Consider the following 24,154-nt stretch of genomic DNA (forward strand, 5'->3'; position numbering starts at 1 on the left):
AGCTTTTCTCACGGTAGATTACAAAAAACCATACGCGTTCTAAACAAACAAGTTTTTGACTATTGACATTAAAAAGAGAGGTTGTTTGAACATCTTGTTAATATTTAGAAATCGACAATTTAATTTTTTTTTGTTTCCTGGGTTCATGAACTCAATGTTTTTAAATACATTTATACGACGATCGAGTTCGTGGTTATCGAGTGACCCTATGGGCGGTAGCGTGTTCAAAATTTAATCTTTAAACAATCTACGGAGTCTTATCTACTTAACTAAGCTATAAATTAAAGTATTGGGAATTTGAGATCGAGGATATCAATCGTATTTTTAATGAAGAACCTTTTACGAAGGGGATGAATAACGAGGGGGAAAGCCTAGCCTGTCTTTGAAGGTTTTCCAATTTTCATACACGGTGGTCCATCAGCGGAATCTTTATTCCTATATTCTACCATAAGTTTATAAGATATGTTCCACATAAGTTTGTCACTGGTTACAAACTGGAGCTTGTCATGAAGTGAGTGAGTGAGGTAGATCATAGATTCGAGGTAAAGCGACGCCTGGTGAGGCGCTGTCAAAGGCTTAGTACAGTCTAAACATGAACGAAGCAATACTGAAGGAGCGATGGCAGAGGGAGGAAGTTGAAAAATACTTGTTAATTCGCCTTCAAGCGGCAAAAAGTAGCAAACCGGATAGTTGGGAATCGACGTTCTAAAGAGGGAAACAGTTAACGTCTTATTTCGTCTAGATGGCGCTAGCTTTTTCCGGGATTTGACTCGGTATTTTCATCCCCCCTCTATTTTGAGGCTGAAAAGGGGGAAGTAAGGTTAACATTGGTTGTTTTTAGTCGCTTAGTATGGGGCTCTATGGGCTGCCATCGGTCCTACACAATTGCTTCGACCATAGTCTAAATAGGAAGATGGAGTCGCTGAAATGCGTATTCGAGCCCAAACAGACTTCATTGCAATCCCCGATCGGACAGAAGCCCAGCGCCAACGTAATAGGGACCTGGTTTCTGAACTTCGTCGTCGAAGAGACCAAGGAGAGTCTAATATTGGCATTCGGAAAGGCCAAATTGTTCAGTTGCCGCCATCTACTCAACGCCGTACCGGACTTGTTCCTGGCTCGAGTCATCCAGCGTGTGATGTATCGAAATCACCTACTTTAATACCTGTTCTGCCAATACAATCTTCTCAACGCGTTACTCCTCAGGATTGCGCTTTACCAGCAAGCATGCCTACACCGCTCTACGTTCCGCCGCTAGTTCATCCAATCCGTCCGTTCCTTGCTCCCTTCGGCCACGTATCACACTTTCAACAAAAAAACTAGCCGTTCTTGAGGCTCCAATACCTGTTTCTACACAGTCAACTGAGTTTTCTAAGTCAGTCTCTTCTCCACCTGTCGACCACTCTACTGCCTTGCTTCCGAATAACATTAACTCAATCAATACCACAAACACTCTCCGGGCATCTTCTATCGTCCTTTATACAAATATTAGAAGTGTACGTGGGCAATATGCGTTCGCTGAATTGTCCTCTCTGATTTGCTTGCACAACGCGAAAATAGTAGCTATAACTGAAACTTGGTTGAAGCCGGACATTTTGGATAGTGAAAGATCAATTCCCAAATTTCACTTGTTTCGAAGGGATCGTGTTGCCGCGTCCAATGGTGGCGGTGTAGCTCTTTATGTACACCACGACTATCTTGCCGAATCAATTTCTATTGTTCCATCGGATCAAGATGATTTATGGTCTTCAACTATTGGTCTTGATTTTTTAACGGTGCTTTGCAGTAATGACATGGACAGTCTATTATTATTGGTTTTATATCGCTCTCCTTCCTTTGATAACCACGAGCAAGTCCGCCTTGTCCTAACCATTGCCAACGACTACAGTTTGATGAAGAAATGTAAACTTTTGATTTTGGGCGATTTCAATTATCCGAAAATTGAGTGGTCAAACTTTACTTCACTCAGCGGAGCAACATTGGCAACGAAAGCGTTTTTAGAACGGGTTCAGGATTTAAATCTCTATCAAATAGTCATTGAACCCACCCGCGCGGGAACCACCAGTACCACGCCAAGCATCTTGGATCTCTTACTGGTGTCTGATTGTTTGCTTGTTTACAATCTTTCTCACCAGTCGCCCATCGCGTCCAGCGACCATGATGTTTTAACATTTAATTGCGCGTTTCCGGTGTTTTCGTCCAGTCCCACTCCTCGACTCACACGAGACTATTTCAAGGGCGACTATGTAAACTTCTACGCTTATTTATCAAGTCAGGACTGGATAGCCATTTTCAACAATCCCACTCTCGATGAATGCTGGTCGAAGTTTTGTTTAATTCTACAGCGTGGAATCTCGTATTACGTTCCTTACCGCAAAATATCGTCGGCAAGGCCACCTATTAATGTTCGTTCGACGAAATCATATGAATATAAGAGACAAACTTGGGCACGCTATTCACGACTAAAGAAGCGGAAAGCTAATAATACTCTCGTTGACCAAGCGTATAACTGCTATAAGAAGGCTCGTAATGGCTATACAAATGCTGCCAGGAAAGCCCAGCGAAAAAAGGATATGCGGCTAACCTCCATGATAAAATCCAACCCTAAAGCTTTCTACAGTTATATTAACACTATACGTTCGTGCAAATTCTCCATCTCGCAATTACGGCGTCCTGATGGCTCATTGACATCCAACCAGGAGGAGATCACGGAATTATTAAACGCTTACTTCGCGGGGGTTTCGTCTAACGTCGTGGAAGTATCCGCCGTGACCTCCAAACGGGCACAGTCACTCGATCGCTGTGCCTTAGACACTTTCATCTGTACTGAACAGGATGTATTCTCTCAGCTTTCTTCACTCGATGTCTCGAAATCTCCCGGCGCCGATGACTTACATCCGAATCTTTTGAGAAATTCGGCTACTCTCCTTTGCGGCCCATTAACCATATTGTTCAATCGTTCTTTCTCTACGGGTACTGTTCAGATGGGCTGGAAAACCGCGGATGTCACTCCGATTCATAAAAAAGGGAGTCGTCTTGCAAAGGAGAACTTTCGACCAATTAGCCTTACAAGTCAAGTCGGCAAAACTTGCGAACGGATCGCGAAAATTCAAATTGACAACTATCTTGAAGCTACTCAGTTCTTTCATCCCTCCCAACATGGTTTTCTTCGTAAAAAATCATGCGTGACTAATCTACTGACTGCCACTACCGACTGGGTGGAATGGCTTGAGAATGGAGCTTCAGTTGACATCATATACCTTGATCTCACTAAAGCGTTTGACACCATTCCAATTTCCGCCATTCGTTCCTCCTTGATGGGTGCTGGTATCACCGGGAATGCCCTTGACTGGTTAATCGATTTTGTCTCGAACAGGCGTCAGCGTGTGGTCTACAAGGGTTTCGCTTCCTCCTATCGCGAACTACAAAGTGGCGTTCCTCAAGGCTCCGTTCTTGGACCACTGCTCTTTTCCATATTTATAAACTCGCTGCCTAACAATGTCGCCTACTCTAAAATGCTTCTGTTCGCGGATGACGCGAAACTCTACAATGCCACACAGACCGAGGATGAATGCCTTCAATTGCAGCGTGATTTGGACAACGTCGTCGCATGGGCGTCCTCCTACGGGATGCAATTCAACGTGGAAAAGTGCGCGGTGCTTCATTTAGGAACAAAAAACCCTAGGTTTTCTTACAATATCAACGGTATCTCTCTGTCTAATGTGGCTTCAGTGCGGGACCTAGGCGTTTTTATGGATGAAACATTTGCCTTTAGCACCCATGCTCAACGCACCGCCAATCGTATAAATAGCATTACTGGGCTAACGCGACGGAATTTTTGCCACCATTCGCCAACTATCATGCGTTCAATTTATAATTCCCTGGTTTTACCATTAATTGACTACGCTTCTGTCATCTGGCGCCCTCCTCGAATTACGCAGCAATCTCTACTCTTAAAGGCCCACAATAGATTCACGAAGGTCACAAAGGGATTTAGCCACCACTCCCCTGCTACGCGTGATGAGCGACTCCGCCTACTTTCCCCGTCTCTTAGACAACGTGTTAATGATTTGGTCTACGTATTCGATATTTATAAAGGCAATGTGCACACTGACATGTCTTCACTATTTCTCCCGTCAACTAATCTACGCACCAGAGGACATCCTGCTAAACTGGCGAAACCAGTGGCGAAGTCCTTTCCTAAAGCTAGTCACTTTACCGCAAGGGTCATCAATGATTGGAACTCGTTACCTGAGGAGTTGTTATCATTGGAATCTTCTACCACTTTCCGTCACAGTATAACGGCTTGGATCCTGGACAACGCCTGACTTTAATAATTTAATATTTTTCGGTTCATTTGTTGTACCTTAATGCTTTTGGGGGGTTGCACATAAGTCAATTTGGCTTAGCAACCCTATCCCTCCAATAAATAAATAAATAAATAAATAAATAAAATGGACAGCAAAACCGATTTTAGTCTTTTTCTCGCGTCGTTCTCGAACTAGCTCGAGCTGTCTCTTGCATTATGAAGTATTGATAGTGTCATACTTATGGAACATAACTTATGATGCTATACCTACTAAAAAATATATGGTCTTTTTTATCACACGCAATGAAATCGTAAACGTATCAATTTTCCGCTGCTATATTCGATAACAATCTTGAGATGTAGTGTTTTTAATAAGGGTTAACTTAGTTGGGTGCTGCTTTCTAAGGTTGCGAATGTAATTATATAGGAAGCTACGAACATGATTTCGTTTCACAATTTTACTGGGTTTATTTTATAGAGATCTTTGAACCTTTGTCCGTTCTAAAAATTTTAATAATATTGTCATGTAGTTTTTATCGTGATTTTCAGTTTTACACGATTTACCAATATTTTTCTTGAATTTTAATTTTGGTGTTTTTTTTGGGGGGAAGGGGGCTCTGTATATTTCTTCAGGCTGTGGTATGTTTAACTATACGTAAAGGGAAAGTTGAAATTCATATTTTTAAAATAACCCTAACTAAGCTTCATGAGTCATAGCCAAAGAATTAAGTGATTACTAACATGGCTGCGATATTCAGGCACTTATACATGTTGTTTTTTTTTTGTTATTTGGAAGAAAAGTAGTGGTTTTGAATACATTAAAAAGTAGTCTTCCTTTTAATAACAGGTTGTTTATATTTATATTACTGCTAAGTTTATGTAAGAATATATTCAGGTTACTGAGAATATTGAAACACTAAAATTCTGAATCAATTATTGCATATTTCGAGAAGACGCTCTAGTTGGTCATCTATGATGATATATTTAATATGCAGTGTGTTTCAAAAATGGTGGTAGGACTGGAGTGCATGTGTTCTATGGGAAGTCAATTTTGAGTCAAAAGTGTTCTATGACATTTTTCCTGAAGCTCCACTGTTTCAAAGTTATGATTGGAGTGTTTCATGAATGGACACTTAATTATATTAGAAATGTCTTTCAGTTTGTAGATGGTTTACACACATGGAGAATTCTTACCATTTACACCAGGAGGCCTGGCTACCTGGAGGACAGAAACGCGTCTATTTTTGTCCGCCAGGTAGCCTGGCCTTCTGGTGTAAATAATATGAATCCACCCTTTTTGGAACAAACACCCTATATTTTCGGCGGATTAAAAAAATATTATTAAAATGATTAGCAGACGATACACTTTAATGTTCACGAGAATGGTAAAAGAGGTCGTGTTCACATATTCTTAGTAACGTTAGTGAATCTTCTTGGATTTAAGGAAAAACAACCTCACGTGATTTTATAGTTTCACCTTTCCTTTGAACTGAAATTTTAGAAAACACGATGAAAAAATTGGAAAAATAAAATTTTCTAAATAACAGTGTTTATATCAGCATAAACATAACCAAAACGATTTCTATACTACTTCTGAAATTCTAATTAGCATAAGTTAAAGTTTAATGGTAATTAGTGGGTATACCTACCTACTTATCCATTTTGAACTAAATTATATCTCTATAAAAAATGTCCTATATTTTATATACTTGAAACATCAGCGGAAGTCACCGTAATATTTTAAGTACATTAGTTTTTTTTTATTCTTTTTGTTAGAAGAATATGAAAAAAACGGGCATTAATTATAGAGGGAGAATTATTGGTGGATCTTCTTTTAATGACGTCGTATTTCATTCACGAGTCGCATAAAATCACAATCGTAATTAACCGTAATCAGTTTTATCGTTTTACTTAATAATATAGTAAATAAATATAATGAATTTTAGCAAATCCGCCCCGATTTTGAATATTTGAAAGTTGAATAAATATGAAAGAATGGATAATGTATTATGACAGAGGAAATTATATCGTAAAATGCAATTTAGAAGCAATTAACTGCAGTTATGAGCACTTAATGTAATCGTGGTTTAAAAATGGTGCGTAGGTTCGGCGGGAAAAGGAATTGCGCGAAGAATTGGTTTGAAAACAAATATTGCGCGAAGAAATTGGCGGGAAAACAAAAAATTGCGTGAAAAATTGGCTGGAAAACAAAAAAATTGCGCGAAAAATTGGCTGGAAAACCAAAAAATTGCGCGAAAAATTGGCTGGAAAACAAAAAAATTGCGCGAAAAATTGGCGGGAAAACAAAAAAAAAAATTGCGCGAAAAATTGGCGGGAAAACAAAAAAAAATTGCGCGAAAAATTGGCGGGAAAACAAAAAAAATTGCGCGAAAAATTGGCGGGAAAACAAAAAAAATTGCGCGAAAAATTGGCGGGAAAACAAAAAAAATTGCGCGAAAAATTGGCGGGAAAACAAAAAAATTGCGCGAAAAATTGGCGGGAAAACAAAAAAATTGCGCGAAAAATTGGCGGGAAAACAAGAACTGCGCAAAGAAATGGCGGGAAACATCGCACGAACGATGAACTATATAGGTTTATAAGTTCTTGGAAGAATTTAATAATTATTGTTTATAACATCAACTAAATGCTTCCTTTCTTTAAAACCAATATTAATATATTCCAATTTAATGGCAGTTACATTAAATCTATATTAAACGTGTATAAAAAAACTGCACCGTGATAATCCGTGAAATGTAGATTTCGCCCTAGCAATTATTCTATGGAAAAATTTAAGTTCTAAATGACAAAGCGGTTAGGTTTCTAATGATACCTTTAAATTCATCGCCCATAATTAATCCCAATTAATCGGTCTTTCGAAAATGAATCTTTCGTTATAGAGCCCCATACCATAATTACAATTAAAATGCATCCCCGAGATGAGCCTGAATTAGTTCTATAAAAGGCAAGAACGAATTAGCTGGAAACTCGGATCAAAATGGCCTTAAAATTAGATAATCCTTTTGCTAAAATAAATTATATAGTAATTTAATCGAAATCGGAGCTCGAGGCGTAAATTCGGACTTTTTGTAATGGACTAATATCCAGAGGCTACACATTTTTTTATTACTCAACGATCTAAAGTTATTATAGTTTCTTCCTATTATCGGATGAATTTTTATAATGACTAAAAAGTGACCAGTTTTAATTTTTTAAATCGATGGTTATAATATCAAGTTTTTGCATTAAATTAAGTTGATATCAGTTATTTCCTGAATTATTTCATTTTTACCTTTAGGCATTTAGTTTTTATTATTATTAACACTAACACATTTCGTGGCTGCCAGAATTACCGTAAGGTTCAACCAAGAAGCGATATCTAGTTTATTAGGGAGAAGGTATAAATTCGCCACATTTCTAGTTTTACCTCCAGTCCAAACCTAGGCCCGGTGTTGATCCCCGCCTCTAAATTACAACCAGCATCTCATTGGTTCTTGAAAACTCACGTCAGCGCGACGCGAATGACGAAAATTACGTATTTTCCGACTGAGCAGAGGCGAAATAGCCCGGCCTCGTTTTACGTCCCCCCTTGTATTTTGAAAGGGGGACTGGGACTATGGCGCGCGAATGCTTAGGCATCTTAAACCTTCACCCTAATAAACTAGATATCGCTTCTTGGTTCAACGTAATTTTAATATTTGCCGTTTCATTTTGGGGAAGAATTTTTTTAAATATTTTTTTTATTATTCGCATGATCGATTCAAATGAAGCTGTATAGGAACTTTATTCTTTAGATTGTGATTTCCGCTTTAATTTATTATAATAAATTCTATAAGGATAATAAAAGTGACGATAATATATGAATAATAAAGGGTATTTATTTTTCTTTCGAGAATAATTTACGTCATATTTGATATCCTCAATCGTCATCGTAATCCAATATATTGGATGACGCTTTATTGAATCAATGTTATCCCCCCCCCTCTTTGTTGTTTTGCTAAGGAGATTTGAAACTATGTTTTGTATTTGTTATTGATTTTAAAGCTGATTAGTTAGGCCTTGTGTCATATCCCTTGATTGACGTAAAACAAGGCCCTACCACTGTAAGCTTACTAAAGATTTCAACTATCAACACGTAGCTTCTGGCTTATTTACAATAAAGTGGGACTAAGAGGGGAGGAGATACGGAGACGTAACGTCAATATTGGTGTAGTCTAAATTGTATGGCCTGACTGCCTGAGCTAGCGACTTCCAATATGGTTGCCAAAACCGAGGTATGAGATAGGAGGGTGACGTCACGAGAAAGTTCGTAGTAGCAGGGAGCACATTATCCATTATTATTTTTGTGCTAACTGGTAGTAGCACACTATAGATGATTCAAAGAATTGTTCGGGCTTTCACAGCTGGTTTTTTAAATGAGTTTTCTGTTTTTGATGAAGTCATACAGGTGTTCAGTGCATAAACAAAAGAGGATTGGTTACGTAAAAGTGTTTATCTCGCTGAACGCCGTCAACAACATGTCCTACTCTTTCCTTACTTAGTTAGCCGTCAATTTCCGGAAACATGATTATCTTTAAAAACAAATCACTGTAGGCTCATTTAAATTCATCAAAAGTGAAGATTTTTATTGATGGGGTTTTATTAATTAGGTAAAAGTCTCTGTGTAAGATTTGAACCCGGTCTAGTATAGACTCTTTGCATGTGTAGCCCTAATCTCCGACGCTTACTTTTAATTGTAAGAAGATAAATGTAGCGTATATAATTAAAAATTCATTTCAGCTTCGCATTCTTTCAATTAAACAAAAATAACAATACAAATCACAACAGGAACTAAATAAAAATCAAGTCGCCGCAATAAATAATACTCGCTTCATCACCACATGGCGATTCTCATATTTTTAAGTTATTTATACCCGCATGACATCTGGTCCCCTTCCGTTTATTATTTATAACTTTTGTCTAGCTGGAAGAAAAGGGGGAAACGCGCCATATAGAATCGAGTTATCATTATTAAAACAATGGTTTTAAAAATGGGTGAGACCCGCTCTTACACCTTTTGAGGCTGCTGCGAAGAATTAAACCCGCTCTATGAAATCAGACATGCTTCACTTAGCGTGGGAAGCCTAGCTTCTGCTATCCATACCTTGGAAGTTTTGGGGGGTCCTGTAGTCAGTGTTGCGCCTTTTAAAGGAAAAGTTCAGGTAACATAACATTATACCAAGAAGCTATATCTAGTTTACTAGGGAGAAGGTATAACATGCCTAATTATTCGCGCGCCGTAGTCCCAGTCCCCATTTCAAAATAAAAGGGGGGACGTAAAAGGAGGCCGGGCTATTTCGCCTCTCCTCAGTCGGAAAATACGTAATTTTCGTCATTCGCGTCGCGCGCTTGCGTGAGTTTTCAAGAACCAATGAGGTGCTGGTTGTAATTTAGAGGCGGGGATTAACTCCCGACCTACGTTTGGACTGCTGGAGATAAAGCTGGAAATGTGGCGAATTTATACCTTCTCCCTAATAAACTAGACATCGCTTCTTGATTATACCTTAAAAGAACGGCTTTTTTTTAAATATGAATAGAAAAACATTGAAAAAATAAATTATTACTTACAAATTAATAAGCATTTAATTAGTCTTAAAAATCAAGGACTGCTGCGCCATCCGCCATGCCCATTGGTTTAGTGGCGTCTGCTAGCCAGAACCTCTTACCCTTACGGGATTTGCTTGAATCCTCACAGGTTGAGAAAGGTAAGGGGTAAGAGGTTAGATTTAGCAGACGCCACTAAACCAATGGCGGATGGCGCAGTAGTCCTTGATTTTCAAGACTAAATAAAAACTAATTATTTTGTAATAAGAGATAAATTATTTTTTTGTTTTTAAAATTTCTTTTTATATTTAGAAAAAGGCCGTTCTTTTAAGATATAATGTTAAGTTACCTGAACTTTTACTTTAAATTTTAATATCCTGGTCAACCTTTACACGCGCTATTAACTCAATTGGACACGGACAAAGTGTGTAAAAGTGTACTACCTTAATACGTTCAAGGGTTTAAGGCTCCTTTAACCGATTACGCTATCAATTATTAACGCTTTATTAAAATCACTTTTTTTTAAATTTCGGTTTTAATATTTAGTTTCTTTTTCTTTTTTAGGATATTGAACTTTGTGATGACCCCTAATGCTCTCCGCTCGAGGAAGGGACATATCGGTTCAGATGGAAAATATTTGATGACAGGTATGGGACAATTTTATTCAACCATCGATCAAAATGGGATTAACGGTTTGTGCGTAGTCTTTTGGATGTCACTTCTTTGCATAATCCTTGTAAAGTGACGGTGAATTCGTAGGAGTTGGGTTCAAAGTAGTAGCTATTTTTAAGGATACCTCTATGAAAGTTTTACGTTTTTCCCCTCAAAAACTACCTACGTTGCTTATTAATGGAACTGTAAAGAAGACATCGGTGGATGGCTTAAAATTATTTGAAATACGTCACAGGCACCACGTGACGTAAGGAGTGGGACTGGACACCTAGGCGTTGTTTTTCGCGAGATTGCAGTGCCAGTTCCCGATGTGCAACTAAGCTCTTTTGAACCACGCCTTTCCTCAGTCACGTGATTATGACGTATTTCAAATAATTTTTACTCATCCGCCGACTCACTCTTTACAGAGACCCTTTAAGGTAATCCTAACATTTACATGGTAACGTAGCGGTTTTTGACTTCCAAAATGGCGTATGAAAACCAAGAAAAACATCGAAGTCGAAGGTCAAACCCATGAACTTAAGCACATCCAGGGTCAGAAAGAGTTTCTATACCTTACCATCAGAAGTAAAATGAGACTAGAAGTGAAGGGCTCTAGCATTGGTAGTAGATCCTGGCACTAGTGAACAAATTTGAGGATTTTATGCCGCTTCCATCGCGCCTACACTAAAGAGAAAAAAATCGGTAGAGTTCCAAAAACATTTCCTACCCCCTTCCCCTCAACCTAAAGCCGCGGAACACGGACGCCTGTGCTTGAATCTAGTTCGACTGTCTACCGCCACGAGCGTCTCACGTTTTGGAGGGAAAATTCAGAAATCGCTACTAGAGGGCCAACCGTTCTTGTGTTATCAAGAACATTCACTTTCGCCGAGTGAAGAATTTGGTTAGCTCAGTACTTCTAGTCTCATCTCACTTCTGTTACCATTCATATTCTTTGTTCTAAAGAATTATTAATGGCGGTTACATTTATAGGGAAAACTAAAATATACTAGGCCTAATATCTTTATGTTTCATCACCCCTTTAATTGGTCTAAGCCATGGTCTTCTGATCTCAGAGATGTCTAGAATACATTTTTTTCTCTTCTTATAATTTATAATCTTGAAACGTATTCTATTTCTGCAGTGTGGGAGTCAATTTTAAGTTAGTTCTTTATTTTTTCTTTTTCGTACCACGCTTATTTCCAAGTCAAACCCGTTATAATTTTACGGGTTTCTCTCTCTTCATCAGTTCCAGTTAAAAAAAAACTTAAAAGGGTTATAAGGTATCCAGTTTCCGGATTCCGTTCCTTTGAAAAGAAGCGGGATCGAGTGTGGAATTGTAACACTTGGTTTGGAATAATAATGTATGTCCGAACAATTAGTTTATGTTGTACAAAAGAATCGGAACTGATATTATACAAAACCGAGTTGCGGCGGCCCCGCTTGAAATGAGATCCCTTTTAATGATTCTTGTTTACCGATGCCTTAAAATCTCGGCTTACTCGAAGCAGAGAGAATTATATAGCAAGAGGAGTGGAAATTCCTTTTGAAAAGCGATAGACTCTTTTCAAATGTCGGTGTTTCAATTCCTTGTTGTTTTAAGACTTATTAACATCAGCAGAAGGGGATAATAGAAGAAGGGTAACACTCTGTATGCTTTTAATACTTTAGTTATGTAATATGATTCTTACCAGGCTCATGTACCTTTTTTTTGCTATCCCGCACACCAAACTAAGTTCAGATGGGCATCGCACCGTGGGGTGAATTCTATAACTGTTTGGTACTAAATCCCCAGCAATCAACCCATAAACCTTGATTGTCTTGACGTGCGACCAAAAATCCACAAGCGCATGCGCCTTGACCAATAGTTAAGCGCTAATAGAGTAATTATGAGGGAACTATTTATCGTGTATGTGATTCGGTTTAGTAAATGTAAAATGATGTTGGGAAGAATCATGTTATAATTACCCCGCTTTATGCTGTACACTTCTCTCGAAGAGACGTATTATACACTTCTGACATCCGGTATCTGATTTAAGACATTAGACTTAACTTCAAACAATAAAGACTCCGGTGAGCTGGAAACGTTCAAGTCTTATCTAACGTCTTTGGGTCCTATACCGGATGTTCCGACTCGTAGCAGACGATACTGCAGCTCCTCCTTTTGAGAGGGTCTATAGAATTAAAGAAATTGACCCAAATCGCGTAATTTAGCGCTTTAGACTTAATATCTTTCAAATATTGCCAGAGAATTTTTGTATTCAAATATTTTTGACAATCATTATTACCGTTGTTGGTAATTCGCTCAGCAACTGAGACTAAAGATCTTGGTACGATATTTGATGCTAAACTTCACTTTTCAAACCATATCACGAAGACAGTTAGCTTATGCCGCCGTACCTTAGCCGTTTCCCTAAAAATCTGTCGCCAATTACGCTCTCTAAGTCATTTTCGGCTTCTCTATTTGAGCCTCGTTCGCTCACGTTTAATATTCGGTTGGGTTGCCTGGGCTAACTGCAGCCAATATCTTAAAAATAAAATTGAAGGCGTGCAACGAAAATTTATTGAGTTTTGCCACACGTTCTTTATACCACGATCTAAATATAATTATACCTTACTGTTAACTATTCTTAATATCCTAAAAATTGACGATTATGTTAATATTAATGATTTTACTTTTCTATTTAAATTGATAAATTACAAAATCCCCCTATCTAATCTCTTAATGAGCCTAAACTTTTCAACTCGTAAGAATTTGCGTTGCCTGGACACCTTCTATATTAATCGTAAAAGTTTAAACCCGTTAGTTCGCATGCAAATTACATGCAATAAATTTGCTAATATTGTAGATATTTTTTCTGATACTCTGCATGATGCCAAGAGGCTAATCCGTCTTCAATTGTTTAATAATTATTAAATAGAACATTTCACAATATAACTTCCTAATCTCAATGTACTGTCGTGGCTATTGTATTATTTTATATACTTCTATATAATTTCGTTTAATTCTGTAAAATTTTGTGTAAATATGTATAATTTGTTTATTGTATACTTTGTAATATTCTACTAAGTGTGTATAATCTCGTGAGTTGTGAACCAACTTTTTTTATGCACAATAAACTTCAATTTCATTCATAATTCTCCATGAGTGTAGTGACATTTTGAAGTCTTCATTACAAAGGGTGTTGTCTCTTTCGACCCGAATCTGCTGCTAGTCCTCCTTTTATTTGGCGGAAAATGCAACTTGATTCTGATTTGAATATTCGTTACAGTATTTGTTTAACCCTATTTTTATAGTGATGTTAACATGATGTATCTTTAATTGCAGTTGTAGAAAAAATATAGTCATAACAATCACACGATTCTGGGGCAACACAAATCCCAAATTTAACAATAACATTAGGCCTAGCAGACATTCATTTTACTTGAAAGAAAAGGACTAGGCTGGGTTTATTTAGTTTCTTTTCTGCGAAAGAACCTAGAAAGTAATGAATAATTCAAATTAGAACCATGCGTCCATCAAAATTGAAAAAGATAGTGAAATTAGGCTAATTTCCAAGAGCGAAGAAGTTGGATCCTTCGATGGAGCAGTTGACCTTTGAGGTCAAAGATAGCCCATTACAGTCACCTAGAAGTTAGCTCTATTCATGGAGCAGATATGACCTTTCAGGTCAAAGATAGCCCATTACAGTTTCTTAGAAGTTAGCTCTCTTCATGGAGCAGATATGACCTTTCACCCCATTAGTCTCCGAGAAGTTAGCTCTCTTCATGGAGCATTTATGACCTTTCAGGTCAAAGATAGCCCATTACAGTCCCCGAGAAGTTAGCTCTCTCTTCATGGCGCAGATGACCTTTCAGGTCAATGATACCCAATTCCAATCGCCTAGAAGTTACCTCTCTTCATGGAGCAGATGACCTTTCAGGTCAAAGATAGCCAATTCCAATCGCCTAGAAGTTACCTCTCTTCATGGAGCAGATGACCTTTCAGGTCAAAGATAGCCAATTCCAATCGCCTAGAAGTTACCTCTCTTCATGGAGCAGATGACCTTTCAGGTCAAAGATAGCCAATTCCAATCGACTAGAAGTTACCTCTCTTCATGGAGCAGATGACCTTTCAGGTCAAAGATAGCCAATTCCAATCGCCTAGAAGTTACCTCTCTTCATGGAGCAGATGACCTTTCAGGTCAAAGATAGCCAATTCCAATCGCCTAGAAGTTACCTCTCTTCATGTAGCAGATGACCTTTCAGGTCAAAGATAGCCAATTCCAATCGCCTAGAAGTTACCTCTCTTCATGGAGCAGATGACCTTTCAGGTCAAAGATAGCCAATTCCAATCGCCTAGAAGTTACCCCTCTTCATGAAGCAGATGACCTTTCAGGTCAGAGATAGCCAATTAGAGTCCTCGCACAACGTTACGTCATGATCTGCTTTACAGAGAGGACAACGCGTAGGCTCCTGTAAAAAAACTTAATTCAGTTAATTGCTCGTATCTTCGTTAGTAATGTCATGAACTAGATTGTTTATTAAGTGCGCCTTGATTATTAATGGTTTAGCAGTTTATTTAGTTTAAAAAATTCAAGTTAGTTTTGAAAGCCAGGTTGTCTCTTCTTCCGAGTGCTTCGCCCTTTTCAACTTTTGGGCTAAGTAGATGGAAGATAACATCTGATAGGGTGTGTTTTCGGGTCGTTTTGGTCTGTAAACTCTTTTTGGATCTTGTTTCGTTTGTAAATGATACACTAACGAAACCCATAGTTGTTAATTTTTTTGTTTTGTTTACATGAAGGGTGTTATTTAAAATTTTAACACATTAAATGGGCGTGTTTTATTTAAAGTTATTGAAGCATCAAGTCCATGCAGGTTTTGTTTCGCTATACTTAATGAATAGTATGGGTTAAGTGTCCTGTTGTTCATCATTTAGCAAACGGAAGAACTTTATATGATACCCCCTCCTTCATTTGCAGCGTTAAATTAACAATGAGTGGAAGTATCTAGTCGGCTGCAAGAACCCATATAACACCTAAGAACGTTAAAGACGGATTTCATCACAATTCCCGGTTCACTTATGTATCGTAAACATACAGGGTGTTTCTGATAAGTATGCCATAAATTAAAGGGTGTGTATGTTCTTGAGGTCAAACTGAGTGGACAGTGACAAAAAACACGTGGTCTACAACATTTAGTTACGGAGATATGGGCTCCCAAACAATTATTGGACCCTAAAACAAGAAAATTGATTAAACATGCGGAGTAATTACCTTTACTTAACCAGCGTATGAACACTTTTACTTATTTAATAGTACATTTCCGCAAATTCAATAGCGTTTTTAGATTGAATTCTTATATGTCTTACTCCACATGTGTGGCTTTTTCCTTGTTTTAGGGGCCAGTCAATGTTTGGGAGTTCATGTTCTTTGACACTTTGCACTCAGTTTGACCGTAAGAACACGCCCTTTAATTTATGGCAAACTTATCAGAAACACTCGGTACAAAATCATGACCTCGCGCAAACCCAACGTACGTTCTCAGGGCTTATATTGGTTCTTGCCATCACTAGAGTGTAAATAAATTTAACAATCTAAACCTCTACTTAAACAATTATGCAAATCTAACCCATTATCTCATCATGCAGAAAATATTTTTTCAAGTATGTTCCAGCCTAAAACTCCCTGAAGTTAAAAAATAAAATCCTCCAGACAGTTAAGCGGGGAAATATTATAGCGTTGGGGGGTAGCGGAACTTTTATTATTTCTCAGGTACTCACTCTCAGGTAGATTTTCATTTCCCGGCATAGATTGACTCAAAAAACATTGGAGTAAATATGTAAGAATGGTTTAAAGAAGTTTATAACGACACTAGTCAATATCGCTTCGATAAATTTTTTCTCAATTTGTTCCCCCCTCTATGAAATTAATTCTGTTTTAAACAAATTAAAATTTTGCACAATGATATGTATTTATGTTAAATCAAGAACTCCCAAGACCCGAGGATGTACGAACAGCCAGCCATGTCCCATCAAGAAGCGATATCTAGTTTACTAGGGAGAAGGTATAGACCCAGTCCCCCTTTCAAAATACAAGGGGGACGTAAAAGGAGGCCGGGCTATTTCGCCTCTCCTCAGTCGGAAAATACGTAATTTTTGTCACTCGCGTCGTCGCGCTGAGGTGAGTTTTCATGAACTAATGAGATGGTGGTTGTAATTTAGAGACGGGGATTAACTCCGGACCTACGTTTGGACTGGAGATAAAGCTAGAAATGTGGCGAATTAAATTTTCTCCCTAGTAAACTAGATATCCCTTCTTGGTCCCATAAGCTCGATCGTTTTGAATTATAGAGTGGTACTGAGAGGGGAGGAGCTTCGGGGACGTGATGTCAATATGGGTAGTTTAAATTCTATGGTCTGAGCTGACGATTTCTAATGAGGTCGCCAAAAACCAAAGCGGGTGTGACGTCACGGGAAAGTTTATAGTAACAGACTATATGGCGATGATGCATGATCTCAAATTCCAAGAAATATACACTTTTCTAAAGCAGTATATATCTAACGTCATTGCATACCCAAACCAGGTGTTTAAACTAACCTATAACACATACAGTTTGTTGTCAGCTTGTAATTTGAATAGTCCTTTTCGACGTAAAAAAAAGGGGTTGGCAACCCTCAGTATCGGTACATACAAGGAGGTTGATACAATGCCATCCATCTCTGCACAGACTCATGATACAAATTACTACAGCGCAGGCGCCAAAAAGCGAGATGGAAGGCGCAGTTTTACCCCGTATCTTTCCCTCTTAGTCACATCGAAATGGTGTATGGAGTAGTAGCGGCATTTTCTCGCTAAGTTATTCCCCCTTTTATAAAACGAATTGTTCCTGTCTGGAAAAAACCAGTACGGAAGATTATGACTTTTCAGTTCTTTTATCCAAGGTATAACGCATGCTCTGTTGATTTGGAGGGAAAAACCGGCGCGTTTTTTAAGGGAAACTTTGGCTTCCAGGATTCATATTTTATTCCTACCCTCCCTGGGTTTTCGCCGCCAGAGACCGTAGTTAGTTTCCTACGTTGCTTGGATTCATTTGATTCAAGTTCAGTTTATCATAGGATAGGGAAACAGTAGGTCGTTAAACAGTGCGCGCCAAAATTTTCGCGGATTTTTTGGTGCGAACCGAAGACTACAGTTTGCTGTTCTGGATTACCTCGCAGCAACATGTTTTTGAGTGAAAATTTTCGAATACGTGATAACTGAATTACGGTTTTTTCGAAAGATAACGGTGGTTTGTTTTTTTCGCGCCTAAATTGGCTTGATACCCTTTTTCATAAACATTTGGGAAAGTTTTTGCTCGTTTTAAACTGTGAGTTCCAGATTGAAATCTGGGTTAATTTATTCACTTTTTCTCATTTGATTAACGATAACCTTTTTGTCATTGAAAGGTTTGCGTGTTTAAGACTGAATAACTCGAGAGTCAACGACGGGTTAGGACCTGAATAAACGCACAGAGTTCACCTGGACGGAAACATGTCAGAGCAAGAAGAACTTAGTCTTGTACAGGACGCGTTAGTGACAAGTGAAACAGTGTCTTCGACAACTATGGAAGATAATAGCGCGGAAAAAAGCGACGGATTTTCGGACCGTGGTGCACCATACCGTAGCACAGTTGCTCGCAAGTGTCGCGAATTTTACCTAAGGCGTTTAGAACGCACGGAAACGTTGCAAAGACGCTGGAGCATGACCACAACAACCTTAATGTCCGAAATGAAAGTGGACAAAGACGATTTACTTCCGGCTGATATGGAAGATTCTAGCGGTGTTGAAAGCGAAGGTTCGACTTGTTCCGGTGATGGACAGTTGCAAATCAGACGACGTAGCGAACCGGTTAAACGGTTAGTGAATACGAACGCAGTTTCGACCCAGGATTTGTGTGCCAATGTTACGCGTAACGAAAATGACCAGTGTGAGAAAATAGACAATAACAGTGCGGAAATGGAAGTAAATCCAGATATGTCTTCGGATACTATAAATTCCAATACCGGAAGTGATGATGACCATCACTTACCGCCTCTCCGGAAATGGAATTCAACCCTCGATCTTGCCATGCATAATTTACGACAGGAAATCGTAAGTGTTTTTAGTTTCAAATTTCTTATTTTCCTTTTGTTATCTTACGGGTATAATATCTAACACCGTAAGTGTCGCAACCTTGATTGGAGTTGCGAAAGTACAGCCATAAAATTAATTATTATATCCAATTTCGTTCCCAAGGGGGCTTTTTGTTGGTAATTTTGAAAGAATTGAGAATTAATTTCCCCTGTGTTTTTTCTTTGGTTGAAGCAATTTCACTTAAGTTAACGGAAATAGTGGAATTTGTTTCCCAAATTACAGCATTTCATAAATCAAGTGCAATTTTTATTAGAATATATAGAGCTTTAGTTGGGGGAGGAGCTAAGATTCGTGAGGTAATTTGCACGGCCATATTGGTGGGTTCAAAGCTGAGACCCACGAATATGACTACCAGAACCAGAACCTTGGTAATACTTGGGAGGGTGTGACGTACCACTCGGAGAAATAACTTATTTATTTCTGTAATTTCCATGAATTTCCATGAATTTGAATTCATATTTTCAAAGAATGCAGAGAAATTCTTGAACAAAATTTCTTTGTTGGCAGCATTTTACTTAATTTAAAAAAATATCCGAGTCTGTGATATCATTTAACCGCAGGTAAAATGGGGCTTTCCATGTTGATTTCTCAATGCAGTGTTATTCAGGTCTATGACGTCATTTAGTTGGCTTTGACAGTGCATAACCGCAGCTACCAGGGGGCTTTCCGTGTTGATTTCTCAATGTTGTTAGTGTATGACACCTATTAAGAATGGGTCACCACCTAACTAGGAAATATTTGCATTTGAATATGTCCCATTTAAAATTGGTATGTCGCAATTAAATTTTAAGTGCCTATCTGCTGCCTCTATTTATTTTTTTCCCGGCTAGAGTTACCTGTATAATCTTTCTTTATCATATTAACCCGTGAACTCAATATTTTTAAGATAATTCTTGCTTAGTTTTGGAATTCAGTTAAAAACATGTAATTTAACCTTATCTTTTGACCTTTCACCCCACCCCTCGTTCCAACATCTTATCAGTAATAATTATTAGCTTTACTACATTGGCTTTATACCTTCGTTTAATTTATCATTTGACATCAATATTTTGGTATATTTAACCGTGTTTATTTTTCAAAATCGTTAAAGAATAAACTAAAACCAAAAAGTGATATCTAGTTTATTAGGGAGAAGGTGTAAATTCGCCACGTTTCCAGCTTTATTTCCAGTCCAAACGTAGGTCCGGAGTTAATCCCCGCCTCTAAATTACAATCAGCATCTCATTGGTTCTTGAAAACTCACGTCAGCCCGACGCGAATGACGAAAATTACGTATTTTCCGACTGAGGAGAGGCGAAATAGCCTTGCCTCCTTTTACGTCGTCCTTGTATTTCAAAGGGGGACTGGGACTATGGCACCGCGCGCGAATACTTAGGCATCTTATAACTTCTCCCTAATAAACAAGATATCACTTCTTGATAAAACCTAAATGAGGGTTTCAAAAAATGCAAGACCTTTTAAGTAGCCACCTGATGTTTTAAGTTTTCATGTTTAACTCTGAAAGAAAAGGTTGGTTTATATAAGAAAAAACAATACGCATTTGACCCTTAACCTTCATTTTAACGACTTTTACGGTGAGGTTTATGTAGGTCTAACGTTTAGGGTTATGTTTGGCATATTATTAAAAGATAAAAATACAGATGAAATTGTGTAATGATGTTTTATGTTATGACATATGAAAAAATAGCCTTTGGGGATAAGATATAAACAGGGCTATGGCAGTGCTTGTTAATGTTTCATTGGATATAGTACGGGATGAGGTACATGTGTGCCATTTCTCTATGAAAAGGATTAAAAAAATATGGGTAATCGTAATTACAGTCATTCACAAAATGTCAAAAATTATTATTTTTTGACATTTTTATCCTTTATTCAGAAAGAAACCGCCCCAATACTTAAATTTTATTTCAACTGAAGATGATAGTGCATTGAAAGGCAGAGTTTAAGTTGTTTTAATTATGTTATAAATATATTCACGTAGGCTTGGAGTTTGGTGTACGTTCTACTTGAAATACGTCAATATGATGAGTTGCCATTAGTTACAAAGGAAGAACAATACGCTTTTTTTTTTTAAACTAAATCCTAGGGCGAAACTCCCAGTATAATAAGAACGCATACATCACCCCCATTTCATTAATGTTATTGATCAGTTTAACAATTAAATTATATTTAAAAGCACGTTTCCCACTCTTCTCTTTAACTTACTTAATTACCCCCCCCCTTTCAACATGAATTAATTCAGTTCAAATCTTATTTATGATGTACGTAAGACATGTTTCCACCATTTTCCAAGATGGTGACGTACTAATTAAGATTATTTCTTAAAGTGAGCATCAAGTACTAGTTAATAATTAATTTGATATTCTTTAGTTTTGAACAATATCAAATTGTTTTGGGAGATGGAAGTGATCAGTTAGTAACTTAGTGAATGGATTTCTTTTGTGACGGGTGTCTTAACGTTTTGGGGCTGTCTAATTATAAGTTTGAGCATAAGATATGTTCCATATGTATGACACTTACAATACTTCGTAATACTAGAGACTTACTGAAAGCTAGTTCGAGAACGACGCCAGAATTGACTATACTCGGTTAGTTTTGCAGTCCATCTAGTCCTATTTATTCTGTACTAAGCCTTTGACAGCGCCTCACCAGGCGTCGCTTCAAGAGACAATATGACCTACGTCACTTCATGACAAGCTCCAGTTTGTAACTAGTGACAAACTTATGTAACGTATCTTATGAACTTATGGTTTGAGTGTAGAGAAATAAAAGGAAGTTTTTAAAATTTATAATTTGAGAAGCCCAGAAGGAAAATTTAAAAATTAGTTTCGAAAATTTCGACATATATTGTGATCACAATGAAATAATATCTACCTACAACATATTGTGTTTCTTTCTACAGAAACCCCATCAAGTCTTAAAAAGTTAAAATCTTAAATCTTGACCTAGATAATAAGGGCATATTTTTTATTTTTAAAGCTCACGTCCGTTAGAGCTTGGTTGAAAACATCTTTATTTATATATTGAAGAATATATTTGGTCACGGGTATTTGTTATGTATTAAGTCTTTATATATACGGCTTCCCGTTTTAAAAGCTTATCTTCCGTTTTGGCATCTCTTAACAGTTAGGACGGACCTAACTTCCGTTTGTAAGTTCCGGGATTTTGTAAAGACGGAGGAAGGGTGTCAGAACCTTTGATATAGTTAGATAATTTATCTATCAAAGGATGCAGATGTTTTTTACAATTCAGTTGATAATTAGAGGTAGATTGCGACGCTGTAATGTTATTTTTTGCAATAATTTTTGCTATTTCAAGGGGCCAGACACTCCCTGTATACCTTTAATTGTACCATAAGTTTATAAGATATGTTCCATCCATGCTAGTTTGAGAACTACAAGCGAGAATTGACTACACTCGGTTAGTTTTGTAAGACTTCCATCTTCCTATTTAATCTGTACTAAGCCTTTGACAACGTCTCACCAGGCGTCGCTTTACGAAGGTGAATCTATGACCTACGGCTCTTCAAGACGGTTCACGGGTAGTTGAGCGGTTTTCAAAAGAGCGTTTTGGAATAAAGCGGTGCCCAAAACAGCGGTTTGCAAAACCGCGTGGAAGCAAAACCGCGGTTGCTGTTTCCGCGTTTCTCAATACAGCGCTATTTCCCAAAACAGCGGTTGCTGTTTCCGCGTTTCTCAATATAGTGCTATTTTCCCAACCAGCGGTTTAGCACTACAGCGTTTCATAACCGTTTGTGATTCTCAGGTTATGAACTGGTTCGCGGAATATATTTTGGAAAAGGTGGCAGCAAATTAATAAGAGTATATTTTGGAAAAGGTGGCAGCTAATTAATAGGAAAATATTTTGGAAAAGGTGGCAGCTAATTAATAGGAAAATATTTTGGAAAAGGTGGCAGCTAATGAATAGGAAAATATTTTGGAAAAGGTGGCAGCTAATTAATAGGAGAATATTTTGTAAAAGGTGGCAGCTGATTAATAGGAGAATATTTTGAAAAGGTGGCAGCTAATTATTTCGAGGATATTTTGGAAAAGGTGGCAGCTAATTAATAGGAAAATATTTTGGAAAAGGTGGTAGGTAATTAATAGGAGAATATTTTGGAAAAGGTGGCAGCTAATTAATAGGAGAATATTTTGGAAAAGGTGGCAGCTAATAGGGAAATATTTTGGCAAAGTTGGCAGCTAATCAATATCAGAATATTTTGGAAAAGGTGGCAGCTAATCAATATCATAATATATTGGAAAAGGTGGCAGCTAATTAATAGGAGGATATTTTGGATAAGGTGGAAGGTAATTTATAGGAGTTCAAAAAACCCATCCCAACAAAACATTAAAACGCATTAACACACTAGACCACGAAACTGTTTGTTTGACAACCACTAAAATTCAAACCTAAAGCTGAAATTAATACTAATTAGAGCTCGGCATTATCCATCCGTTATCCGTAAATTAGTGAATAATTGACTATTTATAGATAAATGTTGGGGACATAATTCGATTTAACATACAACTTCTGTTGATAATTCTGGATTATGGATAAAATAACGTGGATAATGGATAGATAATGCCGAGCTCTAATACTTATACCTTCAACAATACGAAACAACGCTCAAGATATAAACGCTGTAATCAAAATTCGCTGAAACGAGAAATGGCTATAATGGCAAACGCGTTTATGAAAAAGCCGTTTTGGACAATGCTGTTTTGATAACACGCCCAATCGATAACATACCCTTCAAGACAAGGTCTAACTAAACAGTAACAAACTTATGAAACATATCTCATGAACTTATGGTTGTACTAAAGAGATTACAGGTAATCTTTAGAAGACTTACCCTTGAATCTGAGTGATTAGCACCTCGTGCAAGTCTGTTAGAGCAAGATAGAGGTGGAATTAATCTATTTTCATTTAATGGTTATTGGATAATTTTTACTCTACCGCGATTGGTTTATTCGTAATCAATGTTAGACATTTCTAATGAAGTTAAGTTGTTTTTTTGCAATAAATGTCCGGGTTGATAAAATGATACTTTACGAAACTTCGAGTGTTATCAGTGATATTGGGAAATAGGGTATGTTGAGTGTTTTAATAGTGTTAAATGTCAAAAAGGAACTTCTATGATTATAATGTAGCCGATATACGAAAACTAAAATCCTTGTACCAGACACAAATGACTACGGAACAGTTCTGCGAGGTTCTTATTTACCTTATCAGTAAAATTTAAGTATGACAAGTGTCAGGGCACTCAAGGTTGTATGCCTCAAATCGACAACCACACAATATCTAAGCCTACTTTCAAATTATCGTATATTTATCTTGTATATATATATTTGAGAAAGTGCTGGTTTGTTTTGTTTGATCTTTACGCACAATCACAATTTGTTAATTCCCGAATTTAATTACTAAACTGCGTTGTTCAGTTTCAGTAACATTAGGAAAGGTT

General features: G+C 37.5%; 1 protein-coding gene across 1 annotated transcript in view; it reads left to right on the forward strand.

The window, feature by feature from the left end:
- Positions 1-17,396: 17,396 nt before the first annotated feature.
- LOC149610373 (uncharacterized) overlaps positions 17,397-24,154 on the forward strand; it is a 55,292-nt gene continuing 48,534 nt past the window's right edge. Inside the window, exons 1-2 of the mRNA XM_089859207.1 lie at positions 17,397-17,887; positions 17,967-18,651. Of these exons, the coding sequence (XP_089715333.1) occupies positions 18,052-18,651 (600 nt within the window). The 5' untranslated portion in view covers positions 17,397-17,887; positions 17,967-18,051. The remainder of the gene's footprint in view (positions 17,888-17,966; positions 18,652-24,154) is intronic.

This window comes from Phalangium opilio, unplaced genomic scaffold, assembly GCF_054372755.1.
Source record: "Phalangium opilio isolate 3A_F unplaced genomic scaffold, DU_Popi_V2 ptg000329l_1, whole genome shotgun sequence".
NCBI classification, from domain to species: Eukaryota; Metazoa; Arthropoda; class Arachnida; order Opiliones; family Phalangiidae; genus Phalangium; species Phalangium opilio.